This window comes from Mustela lutreola, chromosome 1 (genome assembly GCF_030435805.1).
Source record: "Mustela lutreola isolate mMusLut2 chromosome 1, mMusLut2.pri, whole genome shotgun sequence".
NCBI lineage: Eukaryota > Metazoa > Chordata > Mammalia > Carnivora > Mustelidae > Mustela > Mustela lutreola.
The window spans coordinates 101,226,100-101,244,436 of NC_081290.1; the positions used below are offsets into that span (position 1 = coordinate 101,226,100).

Consider the following 18,337-nt stretch of genomic DNA (forward strand, 5'->3'; position numbering starts at 1 on the left):
TGGTTCATACTGAGACTCTAATACAGGTCATTTCACAAAGGCACTAGTGGTCTGACACCTCAGGCCATGGTTGGGTACACTGGGCCTGCACAAAGCAGCAGAGATGTGCTGAGACCCTCAGATGGTGCTCTTTGGAGCCAAGAGCCCTGTGGGGAGGGCCTGAGGGACCCGGCCTGCTGCAGCCTCTGGAAGGGGCTGGGTTCTGACAGTGAGGGCCACCTGAGGGAGGGGTGGGGACAGACCAGACCAGGGTAGATTGGAGGTGAGCAGGGCTGACACAATTCCTGGAAGAGCTGGCACTTGACATGAGTGTTGAAGGGTAAATGGGAGCCCGGAGGAGAGAGTGAGAAGTTCCTGACACATGAAACAACCTCATAGTATCTTCTGAAAACCACAGTTCTGCCATTTGCAAGGAAAATAGGGGAAGCCCTTGAGAAGCATTCTTCTCATTCTTGCTCTGCTTCTGTCTGCTCCCCTCCTCCCAGAGTGCTTTTAATAACAGCGTTAAAGTCAACTCCATTATTTTTGATAGGCCATTTCCCAGAGGCATGAATCTCTGCTGTTTCCGAGGATAGTTTGAGTCAAGCTCCCCAAGCTTTAAAGCTTCAGTGGTCAGGCCATGGGACGTGTAGAGAAACTATCCTGAGGTGCATAAAAACACAGACTTTTATACATTCACACAGGATATGCAGTGTAATCTTACAGTTTTATGTAGTTAATGTGATTATCACAGCAGACAGAAGCTAGAACTATTGGATGTGATGTGTGTTCTGTATAGTTCTGTGAAAATACCATCCTAATCCCGGGTGGCCATTTACTGTACACAGAAACTGAATATGTACTGTGTCTCTTCCCAATTATAATTACTTTTTAGGGGAAATTATGAAGAAAAACAGAACATTAGAATACCATAAATGGGACTTAAAGTTGTAAATCTGTGAGGGTGATTTCAAGATGTATTTAAGATTGCAGGAGTATTTGTGTTATTGTGTCTATTTTAGGATACAAGGTCCAAATTCGCCAGAAGTATCTTTGAAATCACTGTTCATTTCCTCAGGTTCAGTCTTACCTTTGTGCCGCTATCCTTGATGATGTCATGCCTGTGCCATGGGGGCTAAGGGTCTTCACCTAAAATCGTGAATTTTTAATGACATGGTGGAATTGAGAGGAAGGGAGCTTTATCATGAACACTACCAGAAGTGGGTTCCGAGTGTGGCAGTTGATAACAGAACACCTCCGTAAGTGGGCTTGGCTTGAGTGGGCATCTGTGGTCACAGGCCTAGGACAACACTACCGTAGTGTGTACGTGGGAGACCACTTCCATTGTCAGTTTTGATAGTAAAATACGAAGCAGGGGAGTCAAAGGTCACAAAGAGGGAAGAATTTCTCTCTTTTGCTGTTTCTAGGTGTAGATGGTCAATTAAAGAGTGAGAATGAGGCACTTCTGTCTCTTTGTTGCCTGTCTGCCTTTTGTACCGTTGTGTCCCTTCATGCCTGTGATCACAGCCCAGTCTCTAACGTGACCGTGTGTCCATCTCCTTCCAGGGTAAGAAGAAGAAGAGGAAGAGAGAGAAGCTCCAGGAATCGACGTCAGGTAGGCATACCATGTGACCTCCCAGCCCGCTCTCCTGCGTGCAACAAACACCTTCTAAAGCAGTCTGTATCTTCTGCACCTGTAACCCGTGGTTTTCTAAACTCTGCTTTCCTTCCTGACAGTCTTTAAAAATGTCTAAAAGACCTTTCTTTTAAATGTGACTGTGTGAAGGTACGTCTGAGCGCTCCTTCCCCAAACCCTGTCCCCAGAATCCTGGTTGTTGACTGCAGTAGCCTGTGTCTCGTTGTTGCTGTCGTTGTCTCTGTCCTGACACTTCTGCTGAGCTTCTGTCTCCACAGCCCCTCACAGTGACAGCATCTGTTCTGATTTTGTAGTACACTACTTTATGTGTCCCTGAGAATCTTTTCTGTGGTTTGGGTTTTCTGAAATTACAAAACATGACAACAGTTTCCTGGACGTTAATTCAAGGCATCAACCAGTGAGGTCCTGTTTATTACTTTTTCTTTCGTTAAAAGGCAGGCCACTACTTGTACTGCACAAATAAAAACGGCTGGTATAAGAACCACAAAAAGTAAAGCAAATGAGTCCACATGATGTTGTAGCTACTACGTATTTGGAATGTACAAAAAACCGCTTCAATAAAAATTTGTTAAAGACACAATTTTCTGCAGGTACAGGTCCAAGAATGACAGCTGCCTACATCTGAAACATGGTAAGAATGATTCTCTGGTCCTCCTGCTGACGTTAGTTATAAACAAAGGCAACTTGCTTGTGAACCTCCTTGCTCGCGCTGATGCATTCAACACTGCTCCTTTAAAAAGGAAACTCCCATCAAAATCCAATTAGTGCTTTTAAAAAATCGGATGGTTTTTATACCGGCTATGTTTTTGTAATACAGTGTGTGTTTCTCTTTTCTTTTCTTCCTTCCCCTCTTGCCCCTTTAATCTTTCTTCTTTCCCTTTCCCCTAACTCTTCTCAGCTGTTCCTTACTGACCAATGGCAAATCTGCCTGCGGAAGGACAAAAAACAACAAAACCACCAAGGCCTCTTACTTACTCTGCAAGCCCAGGGCTGTGTGTGAGGCGCCCAGACCCATTCCAGCCCAGGACTCAGAAGGGCTTGCTCTAGAGACTTCTTTTCAGTGGAGATGATATGTAGATACTTAAAAGTAATCTACTTCTAGTGAGAAAGAGGAGCTTTATGTACTTTTTCTATTATTTAAAAATATGGCATGGAGACTTGATTAACTGTATTCTGCAATCAGGCTCTTTTCTTTACTGGTGAGCATTGCTGGATCCCAGTCAAGTATTCATAGGTGATGTTTAGTTGTTTTTGTTTACTGTAGTGACCATATTTTTGACCAACTGGCCACCAGCCCTGGTGGGAACCTGGCTTTGTAAGGTGACTTAGTTATGCTGAGCTTTGAATTCATATACATTGACATGTTTTCCAGTGACAACCTGCTCCCTAAGGAGCTACCTTCAGTTCTGCTCCCTCTCCAGCTGCCCACATCGAGGTTCCGTCGGGTCTGTCCTCATGGCCTGTGTTGGTTGAGTCCTTCCTCTCATCATGGCCCCCACCCCCACTTTACTGTCTGTCTGGATTACTGGAATAGCCTTTGGATAATTTTCCCACCTCCAGCTACTTTTCTGCCAATCCAGCCTCCATGTTGCTCCAAGAGGGATTTGCTAAAACACAGTGCTTTTTATTGTCTGGAAGATAAAGTGCAAACCAGCTAGTGTGGTTCTTTCTACCTGTACCCTCTCTTGGCCTCTCCCTTTGGTCTCTCTTCCTCGCCTCCATCCTAGCCATCAAGAGTCCTGGGCTCAGTCCAAACAAGATTATTAGCAGTTCCCCTCACATACCGCTGCTGCCGCACATGCTGTCCCTTGATTGCAAAGCTCCCTTCCTCTTCCAAGGAAGGAAGGGTGGGTATGCAGTGTTTATGAGAAGAGACCTTCAGATCATTGGGTTCTTGGCTAGAACCACATGACCCCCACTTAATATTTTAGAACTCCATTTTGGTGCTGAAATTTCAATGGACTTTCCCAGAGAAGCTTATTGACATTTTGGTACCAGATAGATAGGAATTTCCAATCAGCTGTTTGCCTGGGTCGTCTCCTCGAGCTATTTATTCACTGTCCACTTTTCTCAACTGTGAAATGGGAGTAATACCCACCGCCAGTGGTTGTTCATGTACCTTATATGCCTGCCTTCTTCCCTCCATCGCTCACTGAGACCTAACCCAGTTGCCCTCTCCTCTGTGAAACGTTCCTGATCTTGAGTCCGATTCCCCAGGTTCTTCAAAATGCCATCATTGTAGTTTTATGATATCAAAACTCTTCTAAGCTGAGGGGTAGCCTTTTCTCTGAAAAGAGGATCTTCCCTTCATACAGATGACCAAGTAAGATACCTGAAAACTGGTATCACAGACGATATCCATGTTTAAAAAAAAGAGAATGCAAAAATCAAATGCAAAAAGCATGTGTACATACTTGCTACTAGAATTACCTCTACTATGACACAGGGCCTGCAACTGTCCCCTCTGGGTCCCTAATGACCCAGCTGGGAAGCCAGATCAGAAAAGGTCCTCCATTAATAGCCACTAAATGGAATTAGAGAATGTTGTCCTTTTAATTACTGAACACTTAGGTATGGGCAGCAGCCGTTCCATGCTCTGCTTCTCAGTGGACAACCCTCCCAAGTACAGTGTCCTGAGGACCTACGGTCACTCCAAAATCTTTAACACTATTTCTGTCAAAAATCATGCAGAAACAGGTTTCTATACAGTTTGGTATTTGGTTTTGTGTCCTTAATCAACATTATGTAGTATTTTAGACAAGATTAGGCAAAGTGTATTTTGTCCTAGTGTATCTCAGACATCTTGTAATGTCACAGCTGTCACTGTGCTTTCTTGTCACTTATTTTTTTCTAGAAGTGAAGGTGCTCCTTCTACCCTATCCCAGAAAGACAAAGTGCCTCCCCTGTGTACCCACCTCTGCCCCAGTCTCAGCAGCTGCTTTGGCTTGCTGGTGTCCTTCACGTTATCAGAGTCTGTAGTGTTGTTCTTGTTGCCGTTGCTGGGCTGATCCTGCAGCTTTTGAAGCCACTGGCCTCCTTTCAGAGAGCAGCACTGCCAGCCAGTTGATAAGAACTGCAGGGAGGAGCTCCTGATTTGCATTCATAAAAATTGTAGTAAATTAAGAATGATACTGTTCCTGCCATCACCACTCCCCTTTGTTCTGGGAATTCAGAAACTTCTGTACGTAAGGCAGTTGACTTGTTTCCTCAGTGGTCAGCACTTAGCGAGCTGGTTAGCGAGTGGTTACGAGCACCTCTAACAGATGCCAGACAGCGTCGTAAGACCTGGAAGATCGTGCTGAGCGAGGCTCTCGCAGTGCTTACGTGGCTGAGGGCAGTTACTGCATTAACAGGACAGTATGAGCGCGGTCATAAAAATAAAACAGGGACTGACTAGGGGGTCTGCTTTAGGTGGGGTGGTCAGGAAAGGCTCTTCTGAGAAGGTGATAGCTGGTTATCCCTGAAAAATGGAGGGTATTGTGTGTGTGATTCTGGAATAGAGCAGTGGCAGAGAAATGAAAGACGTGGGGAGCCGAACATTGCTCTGTGGAAAGGGCTTAGACTGGGAAGAGGCCACCCAGGCTCTGGAAAGCCCCTCCTACCCTCCCCAACCATGTGAGGCCTGGGGGTAAGTCCTTAAAAGCCGGGAGACCTGGGTTCCTCCCTGGGTCCTGAGGCCTCTGGGCTCCCAGCTATCCGGGGCCTCCCAGCTGCCAGACCTGTTTAGCTCTGCCATGGTCTGCACTGCCTCCCAGTGTCGTCGAAGTGACTTGGGTCTCTTGTATTTACTGATTTGTAGTCCTTGTTCTCTGAGTGGTTCTGTCAAAGTAGCAGTCTGATCTGGAAAATGACATGTAGACAGTGTGGCTGATTTTCAGTTCTGTGTAGGTTACCTCCTGCCTTCCTGCCTCTCCCCCGCGGGCGCCTCAGAAACACTCCCTCTAGTTTGGGGGTTGGATTCCCCACTAACGTGAGCCTCTGGAGCCTCGTTTGCCAGACTACAGCCACACAAGTGCTGGCTTCCCAGTCGGAACAAGCAAAGCCCAGATCAGATGTTCGATTAGAGCTAATCCTGCCAACAATGAGGAGTTAAATCTCCCAAGACTGGTTTTGGGTCTGGAGGGAAGGTGCTGAGCATTAGCTAAGTCTCCTCCTCCGTGAGGCAGAGCTGCTGGAACCTCATGCCCAGGAGGGGAACATCCTGTGACTTCGGCATGCAGAGATTTTGTGAGAGGGTTTCTTTATCTAGCTACACAATGAAACTTAACATTATCTTGCTGTCCTGTTGCATTAGCTCTTTGAGCTCAGGTGGCCACGCGTGTCTCACCAAGGCTAGAGAATTCCCATTCTTCTGAACTAGTGCAGGACTAGTTACAGTAAGGAAAATACCCCCCACTTAATACGGAAAGGCTCTCCTCAGTGAACAGAAACACACTCCCCAAAACTTGCATTTCTCTTCTTACAAGATACATGTTTCATCTGATGCTTTCATTTTCTGGTGGGAAATATCATTGCAGGTGCCCCATTGCGGGCCGACGTAGAAACTAGCCCGTGAGCAGTTCCTCATACACCCAGCGTGTCCCTGTATTTCCATGTGTTTCTACTTCCAGGCTTTATAAACACACCCACTCTGGTGAAATCCAGTTGAAACAAATGAGTATCAACCGAATCTCAGTGCTCTTCAACAACTTTTAGGATAATTGGAAATGGGCTCCATGAATGACATTCTTCCAGGTTAGAGGTTAGACATTCCCAAGCTGGGTAGTTTTTCAAAAAAGCCAGATTCATCCTTAGCTTTTAGGAGTAACTTGTCACTTGTCAGAATGCTGGAAGCCCAGCGCCCTGGGGAAGGAGTCTGCACACATTCTCTGTGTGCACCTGGAAGGCCACTATTGTAAATGCTATCACTTCTTTGTTCTTCAGACATCGCGAGGACCACTGGCAAGGCAGGGACTGCACTAGGCAGTGGGGATACTTGCTAAATGGACTCTTTCCATGGACTCTTCCTGGAGGAGCTTTCAATTTAAGAAGGTGAAGACCTAAAAATAAGTAATTATAAAAACATTTTATGCTATAAAGGAGAGGGATGCCTTATGCTAAAATAGAATAAGAAGTATCTAAATCAGAGTGAGTCAAGGAAGGCTTCCTGGAGTAAGTAACCATTGAGCTGTCTGGTCATGAGGGGAATTCTTGGGTTTGACAAAACAGTGATCGCGTTGCCGGGAGTTTCCAGTGTTTCCATACAAGTTTATTTGGAGAATGTAACATCTCAAGCATTTGTCGGAAGTCCAAGATCCTCATCAAATACTGAACTTCCCTTTCTTCCTGACTTAATCAAGATTCCTAAGGAGTTAAAGAAGCAAAGAATTTGCATTTTTGAAAAGGCTGGAGAGAACTATCACTCCCAAGTTTACCAACTTAAAAACCTAAATGGCTTATTAACATTTACTTTAACAAAACAAATACAAACATCCCATCTTAAAATCACATAGACTGAAAAGACATTTTTTTTATGATACCTCAGCATACTTGATTATATAACATCAGTGAGCTAGCTGAAGAGAAAGAACCAGCTATCTAGAATAGAAACACACAGAGATACACACAGGCACCCATATGTAAACATACTTGCAAAACATAGCTTTTTGACTTTGGTGTAATCTCTACCTTGCATAATTGACAAACTGAGAAAACTCTGTTTCTTACTTCCGCCTTATATCCCTGGGGCCAAGAGGTGTGTGGAAGAGGTAATTTCTAGTGCCGTAGACAATATAGCAGTTGACTGTGCAGCGCTTGGATTTACGTCTTCTAAAAACTCTAACTTTCCATTGGTGGGTGATGTTGGGGAGCCTGGTGAGCTGTTAATGGAGGCCTGGGGACCTGGGGCCGCAGGGGCTTACCCAGCCTCCCTACAGAGCTCAGCGTGGGGCTGGAGGCCCCTTCAGGACTGGCCATGGGGCTGAGGCCTGAAGAAGGTCTTCCAGAGCCTGTGCCTTCCTGGAGTCGGGGAGCGGTCTGTGTTTAGTGGTCTCGTTGAGAAAAAGTTTTTGATGCTTGTCCTGGTGAGTTTGCCCCTTCTGCCTCATCTTTGCTCTGACTTCTGTGCCCCAAGAGCAGATATAGTCATTAGGAATCAGTAAGCCTCCAGGAATTTTTCTGGTTGACCCGTCAGTTAGAAAGCAAAGCCAAGCCCTTACAAAATAAGAAGGTCAGAAACAGAGGAATCTTAGCCTCGTCCAGTTTCAAAGTAAAAATTAAGGCTTTGAAAATGGGAAAGTGAAAAAAATGACACCCTGCCTTCCATTTTTTATCTTTTTGTCACGTGCTTGGCAGTAAGTCTGTTAAGCACTTAGAATTGTCACTGAACAAGCAGGAGACGTGCTGGGGCTCTGAGGAAGTTAGCCAAAGGCCTGGAGTCGAAGGGCCATCAGATGGAGAGGACCCCTGTGGACAGAGCAGCAGCGGCAGACATGGCTGTGCTGCCTCCATCGGGCACCAGGGGCTACCCTGCTCACGTGGGCCCAGTGCTCCCCTGCAGTAGGCCCGGCTGGCGAGGGGCAGCAGGCGAGAGCAGAGAGGAGCCTCCTGCCTGGGATCTTGCCAAGTGGCTGCTGGTATGACATTTGATGTGGCATCTGTCATGTCACGGTTGGCAGGCTGCTCTCCTAGAAGATGGAGATCTTGGCGGGCTGGAGAGGCTCCCGAATGACGCCTTCTCTGTCTGAGGCAGCAGCCTTCTTGTGACTTCCTTCCTTATATGTTTGTCTACAAATTCCTGCTAAACTTGTCACAAGTTCGTAGAAACCTTGTAGAGGAGTCACAAGGCAATGACACTTGATTACGATGTCTCTTACTAGGAACTCTGTAATAATAACATTCAGGAAGGAAAATCCAGACGTTTGGCAGGAGGGGCAGGCTTGAGCACACTGTCCTGAAGGGAGAGATGGCCGCATCATGACACTGTGTGGCTGGACTCTGCTGTGTTGAATGTAGGTTTTCCAATTCTGACCATTCTCTAGGACACTTTATACTGACTCATATGATGGAAGCCTTTGATGGCAAGAAGAGACAGTCCATGCTGGAATAAGGAGAATGGGGAAGTCCACTGCAAGGATGCAGGAGCATCTTGTGGGAGCCAAGACAGCAGTGCATGTGGCCCAGGGAGAGGACTAGAAGAGGGCCTGTTCTTACATCTGTCCCCCAGAACTGCTTCCTCCTCCCTTCTGTAGATTGACTTCCTCAGTTCTTTGATCCACATGTCCAGAACTCCCAAGCTTTCACATTGTTCGCATCCGTGTCCCAAAGAGATGATTCCAATTCCAGGGGAGGGACTCCGCTAAGCCCAGCGTGGGTCACACTTCGGCCTTAACCCATCATCAGCTGTAGCCACAGGGGAGGGTCACGTTGGGGCACATCGCTCTCATCACGGCTGTACTGGAGTTGGGACAGTCCAGAGGGGAGTTAGGCAGCAACCCCACATGTGTCTCCTACCGCTCACTGGGAAGCAGCTGGCTGGGGTCTGCCAGAGCAGCAGACAGGGTGATCGTCTCTCGCCAACCCTGCCCAAGTGAAGGCACAGGTGAGAGCTTTTAGAAATCTCTCCTGTGCTGCAGCATCCTTTCTGTCTCCTCTCCCCTCTTTCATGGTCAGGAGAGCTGGAATCGTGTTGAAGTTGCCTGGGGAAACAAACAGGGAACGGGACCCTCGGCTACCAAGGTTGGTCACATGCCATTAGCAAATAATAGGAGAGGAAGAGGCTCCTTTAAACCCTCTTGAGACCTGGAATATTTAGTATTATTCATGAAAGAGCGTGCAATTGAATTAAGATCAATGCACTTAAGAATAGTTTATAGAACAAGAAAATTATTTTGGACAAATTTGGTTTAAAAAGAATGGTTTTCTCAATGAGCCATCTGGAACTGTTGAAGAAATGAGCCTTCTGGGTAATGGTTTCCCAGAGAACTCTGGGTTTACTACTTTAAGTATGAAAACATGTAATTTGTTTAACTCTTGAGTGCAACCTCAATCTCTTTCAACAGAGTACATGAAAATTAAGTATTTCTTAATACTCTCTGCTGTTATTTTACAGAGCACGTAGTGTATGCTAACAAGGAATGGGTGCTGTTTGCCACTGTGCTAAGTGATCGCAAGTAAGGTGGGATTTTAAGAAATCTGCTCTTCATAATTTACACGTCTTAGTCATCGGGGACTCTGTGGTCCCCTACAGTAATAGGTTCCTCTGGTCTGTTGTGTAGATTCAGGAACAAGGAAAAGAAGCTTATTTGAATGATTTGTGAGTTAAAAGTAGATGGGCTCTGAGTTGGGATGTGGAGGTCCCTCTTGCAAGGAAAGGTAAAGTGTGCTGGGTTTGTGTCTGAATTTTGCGATAGCACTGTGACAGCTTGAGGCTTTTTTTTTTTTTTTTTTTTCTGCTTGCTTTCCTCAACTGTCTTCTTTAGGACTGAAGCTGCCAGCTAACTGAGATCCGTATGAGTGAGGGGGACCCTGCTTTACAACATCCGTGAGCTTGGTTCTTTTTGGCAGAAAGAGTGAAAAATGAGAGCATTTCAGTGGGACAATACTGCTCACCTTTTCACTTAAGTTTTAATTCGTACTAACCTGACACTTTCTAAAATTTTAGGTCTGTTCTTTGAGAATAATAACAAATTTTTGCTGCCCTTTTGGGATTACTTTTCTCAATTATTGTGTTGCTGGAGATATTTTATATTTCCTAAGAGACATTTTACAGAACTCTTCTACCGGTCTTAATTCTCCACCCGAAGTTCTATAAATAGTATGAATCTTGCATATTACCTCAAACATGTTGAGGTTGGGAGCCTCAGGAATAGAACAGACATTTCTGGACCACATTCTGTGTCCCGGATGCTCTGAGAGATGCCCCTGCTTGGGGTCCCTCGTGCCGTCTTGGGCCAGCCCTGGGCAGGGGAGACCTCAGGCCTGCAGGCTGGTGAGCAAACCCCAGGAATAGGAGCAGGGCCCCGCGACCACCGTGCACCAGGGTCAGGCTCCAGCCTGGGTTGGTCGGTCTCTGCCCCCCAGTCTGCACCTGCTGCAGTAACGAACCTTTATTATGTCCTGCAGATGCCAAACACTTGCCCGCCCACCGTACACACGACCTCCTTCATGAAGGGGGAGCTTACTGTTTCCATTTTGCAGATAAGGAAACTGATACGTTCTGGTAACTTACCTGAGATGATGGGGTAGTACGCTGTAGCCAGTGTTCAGACCCAGCCCAGAGCTGTCCTCAGAGCTCTGCCCAGAGCCCACAGCACACTGGTGCCTCCCCAGGCCCCCGTGCCGAGACACCTGAGTACCTGCACACACTCACAGGTGTTTAACAGGGAAATCTGGGTCTGAAAAGGAAAAAAAAACAAGGATGTGCTGATTCTGTTGCTTCATGTTTAGAAGGTGAAGTTAGCATCTTTGGTGGGGAGACGTACAGAAAAATGTGAATTGGATAAAGAAGTTGGAGGTGGGAGCATAAGGTGGGTCTACCTAGTTACTGTCTTCCTCAAGCACTTCAATTTATAGAACTCAAATGAAGTTTTGAGGCTCTCTTATTCCACCCTTTATTCGAGAAGTTCTCTGTATTGTTTCCAGAAGCAGCAAGGCTCTGGAGGACCTGCCCTGGGAGGCACAGCCCCCTGATGTGATCTGTGTGCCCACAGAGCAGGTGCAACAGAAACCGGTCGCAGCAGCTAGAGATCTCCCCCCAGAGAAGTTAGTAATGGTCCTGGGCCTGCCTCAGGGTCTTCTCAACACTGCAAAGTCTGCTTTCGTTGACGCTCACTTTGAATAACCCGTGGGGGTGGGGAGAGTGGTAACTGCATGCATCCAGTGCCCCTGCCTCCGTCTGTAGAACATGGACCCAAGCACAGGCCCAAAGACACATCCTCACGCTGCTCCCTTCCTCCCACCCCTTCCAACCAGTCCTGGGGATCGACCCGCATCCGAGCCTGTGGCTAGCCGACTGGCCGGTCTCCCCGGCTGGGACTCCGCTGACCTCAGCTGCAGAAAGGAGATCCGTGCCGCCTTCCTCACCGTGTATGATCATTTTTCCCTTTTTCCAAAATCCGAGCAGTGTTCATCTACAAGGAGCTGGAGTTGGTTTTTATAGGTTACACTTTCCATCTTAGAGGAGAATTTAAATTTCAGAGTTAACGTCTTATGCCCTTTGTTCTCAGTAGCATCCTGCTTTCCAGCAGGCCGTAACGTCTTGGGCTGGGCAGTGAGCTCAATGCACACCACCTCCACCGTGCTGTGGACTGGGAACAGACGGGTGGGTGGAAGGTAGGCAGGAGAGAAAAAGAAAGTGAATGATAATTTAGCTCCAAGATATGGTGCAGAAGCTATGTATTTAGGGCTCAAGAACAAATGCTGCCACCCAGAGGTTGGGTGACCTTAGGTCAGTTTGTTCAACCTCACACAGCACCCCATTTCCTGATTTGTAAATGGGCAAGAATTCAGGGAGCCATTGTGATGACAGGACACCGTGCATACCAGGTATGTGTCCTGGTGTCTGGCACATCAGGACTCACCGGACATGGTTTTCCTTCCTTCTCCCTCACCAGCATGCACACAAGGCCACCCCTAAGTCACAAGGAAAGCCATGAGGCTGTGACCCCCATGGGCCCAGGAGGCCTGGGTTCTCTCCAGGGGTCCCCTTGGACCGATCATTTAATGACCACGTGCCTCAGTGTCCTCCGCGATGCCAGGGCGGGTCACGCTGGGTCCTGTGGCAGCCTGCTCTAGCCCTCTGTGCCACTCTCCTTCAGAGACACGGCATTGCACAACAGGAGAGTTCATGTCCTGAAATAACAGGTTTCTGTCAGTTTGCCCCTGGGCCAGGCACCAGGACTTAGGCAGTTGGCGCGAGGTGTGAGGCATGCTGCTCTAAGGCAGTTTTTGCAATTAAAATCTGCCTCTGTTCACCTCTTCTCTCTGCTACTCTCCCCTCGAATTTCAGGTAATAACTAAGTTCTTCCTCTTTACTAGTAACATTTGGGAGGGGGGAGAAGGATCTGTAGTTCCAGCCCATCTTTTTGGGATCCTCGGCATTTCTGAACAAGGAAATGATATCACCTGAGTCATGGGGCTGGGGGCCGGTCTTCCCCTGTGGTTCCTACAGGCCGGCTCTGCTGCCCCCAGCTTGGCCCCGAAAGCTTGAGCTGACCCTCCTCTAGTCCACCTCATCCTTACAAAAGGGCCTGTTTCCTTGGCCCCTGCTGCAGGAGGACAGCCTGGGGCAGAGGGCTGGGCTGTGGACCCCAAGGAGCGGGCTGGTGAAGCACTCATCTTCCAACAGCTCCTCACGTTGGAGCGTACAGAGAAGGAAACTCCCGTCTTTCCCTGCTTTTGCATCGAGGCTTGGACATTGCTAAAGCCTAGGAGTTAGTGCTGTTTATCGCCCAGAAATCGAGCTACTCGGGCAGTCTTCCTTAGCTGCCCCTTGACCACTCGGGCTCTCCCCATTTGAGTTCCAGGTTCCATTTGGCTGGTGGCCTCTTTTTGTCAAGATTGGAGTTTGGTCCAGGAGACTTCACAGGTTTTAGCTGGCCAGTGGGGGTAGGTGGCAGAGGGGGCTGTCGTGTGCCGTCTCCAAACCCTCGAGGACTGGCCCGCCAAGGGACACCGGCCGAGCCCAAGCCTTAACATCTGTACGATGGGCTCTGCTGCGCCGCCTTTGAAGCGGGAGCGTAATTGCCGGCTTTGATGACACCGACTTCACTGGTGGGTTGGGCTGCGCTGGGGCTCGCCTGGCCCGGCCCAGCCACAGCCCCCCACTGAAGCCTTAGATGTGGGAAGTCTCCAGTCTCCGGAGCCTCATGCCTGTGGTTTCTTGAAAAGAATCTTGATTTGACCTGTTTTATATCTATAGAGCAACTCTGTAAGGCCCCCGTGTCTCCCCTTCGGAGGTAAGACTTGGTCTGCCCCGATGGTCCTGCATCTTAAAGAAGCAACCACATTTGGTCGGTCTTGTTTGACAGCAAAGACAAATTCTTGGCCAATTTATTTTAGTACTAGTTATTAAGAGGACACTGAAATAATGAAATAACAGTGGGAAGTTAGGAGGCTGTAGAAAGAAACGGCTTTATTAGGAGATGTTGAGATTCTTCCCAGGGAAGCACATGGCCACTCTGGACAGCCCAGTTTGTCTTAGTAATCATGCGAGTGTGCTCAGCTCCAGAAAGGGAGAGGGTAAGGCCCTGCGGATGAGGCGGGTAGGGGAAGACCAGGATGGCATGGGGGGCTGGAAGTGTGCAGTGCTGCCCCAGACAGTGCGGCCTCCTTGAGCGGGGGCTGGGAGGCGGGCACGGTCCTCAGCCTGAGGCTGGGGCCGGGCTGGATCCCGGCAGAGGGACATCCCGTCTCCTTCAGCATGCAGTCCGTTCTGATCACCTCACTTGGCCCCAGCAGCTGGCGGCTCAGCTGCCTAGCCCAGGCCTGTGAGGCCGTTTCTCATCTGGAAAGGTTTGGCAGTGTGAGCCAAACCTTTGAAAATCTGTGCTGCAAAAGCACATGTGAATAGGGGTCTGCGGACTGCCTTCCCCGTGGGTCCAGGCTTTACTCCTTTATCCTTGGAAAGGTAGGGTCCTTCCTGACTCTTTGATTCTCCTGTGTGCAGGCTCTGTACCCTGCTGAAATTTCAGACCCGATAGGGCTATAGTAGGTGCTGGCCTGCTAAACAGGGAAAGGCTAGCTCGACAGGAGAATGGGAACTGGAATAGGCATTGCAGGCCTCTACAGTCCCCAGCATTCTGTGGCTGATTTGCTCCTGTTTTGTGAATTTCAGTAGCAGCCTACGTACATAGATCACTTCTTCACAGTTTTCATCCGTCCTCTTGAGGGACAGTGTTGACAGTAGTTGCATTAATGATAAGAGCAGCTCCCAGGTGGCTGGAGTGCCAATGGCCCTAACACTGCTCAGCCTGCCAGGGGTTCCGTCATTCCATGTCCCCGTGCACACAGGCACACGCATGTGGAACCAAAGCAAAGTCTCTGTTAAGTAAGATTTACCCTCTAACGTAGTCCGAGGACTTAGGGCTACCATAGGGCTAGCCATTTTAGCCATCACCCAAGTCAACAAAGTGGACTAACTCTTAAGTGCAGAGATCTTAAGACATGTACTGTATACCACAGAGGCCAAAGGCCTGTGCACATGCACACTAACAGCTTCTCATTTGTTCCTTCTTGAGGTGGAAAACGAAGCTCATTCCCAACGTGCAAGGCCAAGGCAGCGACCCCGGGACCTCTGCTGGAGATGGAAGCTTGTTGAAAACTCAGACTGTCTCCAGGGCTTGTCCAGTCGACCCCAGTGGAGAATTAACACCACCTTCACCCTGAGGTCAATGCTAGAGACGCTGTTCCATAAAGACAATCACTGCCAAACCCCCTTTCATCTTCTGCAAGAGCCAAGTTCCAAAATAAAGTGTAAAGGTTTCCTAAACGAGAAGTACAGAGCCCCCGAGAATGCTAGCAGGCCGAGCAGCTGCCCCCTCCTCTCCGCGTGCACTTCCCAGAGCGTCTTGCGTCCATACCTGTAACCTTTTGGCAAGGACAGTAACTTGGCTACATCCGCCTGCCAGGAGCGACTGGAGCCGGCAGCCAGCACATCCATCACCAGTGTCCTGGTGGGGGACTTTGTGGAAGAGTTCCCTCTTTGTTTCCGTCTTCATTTTTCCCCCCATCCTCCTTTCTCCTAAAGCTTTTATTTAACAGTGCAAAAGGATTGATCTTGTGTTTGCTTTTTTTTTTTTTAACTTGAATTTTTAAAAAATTTTTCACTTTTTAGTTTAAACTTTCTTGTTGTATATTTTGCTAGCTATGAGCTTTTGAGTAAAATTCAAAGATCTGGAAAAGTCTGAAATAAAAAATGAAAAGAAGCCGCCCTTTTCTGAGCGGTATCTTGTCAGACAAGTGGATTCTCTGTGAATTACTTGTAACAGTGGCCTCTCCGTCCTTGTGAGGTGTTTGATAGAGCTAAGTCCACGGAACAGCCAAACCCACCCTGTCAGTAGCAGTGGGCAGTCCTAGTCCATTTTCTTTTTCTTCTGATCACCTTTGTTTAATGGTAAACCTTAACTGATACTTTGAGCAGGCCGGTTTGCAGTGAATTTTCATTTCTTTCCTTTTCACCCCCTTGTTGTAAAAAGCCCAGCACTTGAATTGTTATTACTTTAAATGTTCTGTATTTGTATCTGTTTTTATTAGCCAATTAGTGGGATTTTATGCCAGTTGTTAAAATGAGCATTGATGTACCCTTTTTTTTTTTTTTTTTTTTTTTTAAATAACAAGGCACAGCCTTTGCCCCAAACTGCCATCTAACGTTTGTCATTCCAGTTTGAGTTAACGTGCTGAGCATTTTTTAAAAGAAGCTTTGTAATAAAACATTTTAAAACAACGTGTCCTTTCCTTTAAGAGTGAAGTTCCTTGACCCTCCAGAGCTGGTGGTGATGAACCGAGTCTGCGGGCCAGGCCCAAGCTGACTCTTCCACACCCGAGGCGTGCCGCCATGCAGCCTTCTCCCGGGGCAGCCCGGCCCCTGCTGTGGGAAGGCACAGGACACGCAGTCCTCACAGGTATAGACCTAGAAAGGGGCCAGTGGAAAGAAGATGGCCACCAGGATGCAGACAGGAGTGAGTTTCTTCTGCTCTGAATACCACAAACCAGCCTCATGGGCTCCAGCCGTCGGCAAGTGTGCAGGTCATTTTCCATCATCAGAGCTCATCTGTTCTCAAAACGGGGCTCCCCAAAGCAAGGGGTCCTATGCTGAAGATAGGTTTTAACTCCCACTGATCCCCCAAAAATCAACATTATCCCAGTTTTCAGTTTCTATTCCGTAATTTTCTCTTAAGCTTTTATTAGGCTAGCATATAAATCAGTAGCTGACTTAGCAAAAACCATATTTAAAGTTTAAAACCAGTATCTTACGGGTTGCCATATCTTGAACTAGTTTGAGAACCACCGATACCCCGGTCTAACTTAAATCTCTTGCTGAAAGGGTCGTCAGTTTCCCTTTCCCAGGCTCCGGTACAGCTGGGGAACAGGTGGCAGCCACACTTGTACTAACCCTCCACGGACTGTACTTGAAGATTGCCATGAAATCACCTCTCCAATTTCTCTTCTCCAGGCTAAGTGATCCCAACTCCTTGAACCTTTCATCATCAGTCCTTTAATCATTTTTGTTACTATCCTCTGGAACCTCTCCAGTTCCTCATCATTTAGTCCTGAACGTGAACCAGAGGAAACTCCATTATGTTCAGGAGACCTACTTGTTAGAAAGGTTTCATATTCATTTTTGAAAATCATCTGACTCTTCTTAATAACACGAACCAAACAGTCTAATGCTGCCATTCAAGCTCCTTATGGGAGTTAACTAGAAAATCTAAACAAAATGGTGTAGGAGGTGATACTTATGGGTTACTTTTGGGGAGGGGGGTGAGTAGAAAAAACTTACACCAACACAGTGATTGGCTCCCCCTGGATCTTAGAAGGAAACGGATTAGTAATAGTCTCTTAAAAAAAATTGTTCACCAAGTATGAGCAAGGACACGAAGCTGAAAATGGACCACCACAAGTCCTCCCTCCTTCAGTGGTTCATCTACATTTTTATGACCTAAAACAGTAAAGGACACCTGGGTGGCTCCATGGGTTAAGCCCCTGCCTCGTGCTCAGGTCAGGATCCCAGGGTCCTGGGATCGAGCCCCATATCGGGCTGTCTGCTCAGCAGGGAGCCCATCCCCCACCCTCCCTGGCCCCTCTCTCTGCCTGCCTCTCTACCTAGTGATCTCTGTCAAATAAATAAAATCTTAAAAACAAAAAAACAGTAAAAAATGCTGAAGAATGGGATCGTTTGCAGCTTTGAGTCATTCCTTCCACCAACTTGGTTCCTTTCTAGTTTTCTACATTCCTTCTAGAATAACCTGTTTCTCCCAGATATCTTTGACGTCAGAGCTCGGTGCTCATTCCTGGCCCACTCTACCAAAACCCTGCTTTCTGCAGGCAGCAGAGTGGGCAAGGAGAGCTGGGAGTCTCCGAGGGGCACGGCCCAAAAGAAGGCATCCTGGGGGCAGCTGTGGGCAGAGGGATGCTCCACCGGCTCTGCCTCGTTTGATCTGGGAGTGATCTGGCTCCATTCCCTGCAAGCTCAGAGATGAACTTTGTGCCAAGAGTAGGAGGATGGGTCAGCCTCTCTGGAAACACTGCCTTCCTCTGAGGTCACAGCTGACATGCTGGTCCTCACGAAGGGGTGTTTTCCTCCTGGTTTTAGTGTGTGAAGTTGCTAAGGTTGCTGGCAACTACCTGTTGAGCTGTTTGAAGGGGCCTTTGAACTGTTTCTTGACTACAGATGTCCCAAGTACAATAATTTTTTTTCCCCAGAGTTTGGTCTCAGGCTGTGACAACATGGAAACCTCTAATCAAGGGCCTGTGAGCAGTAACAAGATGCCTGTGTGGCTTTCCTTTTAAAGGAGAAAAATCTGGAGGGAGTAATGCAGGGTTCTGACAGAAAAGAGAAACTTAAATGTTCCACATGACATAGTAGTTGTTCTACAAATTACATTTACCACTTCTGCCACAGGATATCATTTTCCATACATAAAAACCTAAGGAATGTCAAGAGCTGCCCCATGAAACGTAATTTCAGAGTTCTTATAAAGGGTTAATAGCCAAACTATATAA

At 47.6% G+C, this 18,337-nt stretch overlaps 1 protein-coding gene and 1 long non-coding RNA gene across 12 annotated transcripts in view; one reads left to right on the forward strand and one right to left on the reverse strand.

The window, feature by feature from the left end:
- The window catches only part of LOC131829497 (uncharacterized), a 30,820-nt gene extending 15,966 nt beyond the window's left edge, over window positions 1-14,854 (reverse strand). For 3 of the 5 annotated variants that reach the window (XR_009352877.1, XR_009352875.1, XR_009352873.1), the window contains exon 1: window positions 1,070-14,854. This is a non-coding gene — a long non-coding RNA (uncharacterized LOC131829497). The remainder of the gene's footprint in view (window positions 1-1,069) is intronic. The other 2 variants (XR_009352879.1, XR_009352878.1) reach the window with 2 other exon arrangements.
- LEF1 (lymphoid enhancer binding factor 1) overlaps window positions 1-15,951 on the forward strand; it is a 119,866-nt gene extending 103,915 nt beyond the window's left edge. For 4 of the 7 annotated variants that reach the window (XM_059171290.1, XM_059171308.1, XM_059171338.1 and 1 more), the window contains 2 exons: window positions 1,546-1,594; window positions 14,854-15,951. In XM_059171290.1, the coding sequence (XP_059027273.1) occupies window positions 1,546-1,594; window positions 14,854-14,933 (129 nt within the window). In that variant the 3' untranslated portion in view covers window positions 14,934-15,951. Of the gene's footprint in view, window positions 1-1,545; window positions 1,595-2,226; window positions 2,268-14,853 lie in introns of all 7 variants that reach the window. The other 3 variants (XM_059171298.1, XM_059171316.1, XM_059171332.1) reach the window with 1 other exon arrangement.
- Window positions 15,952-18,337: the final 2,386 nt, after the last annotated feature.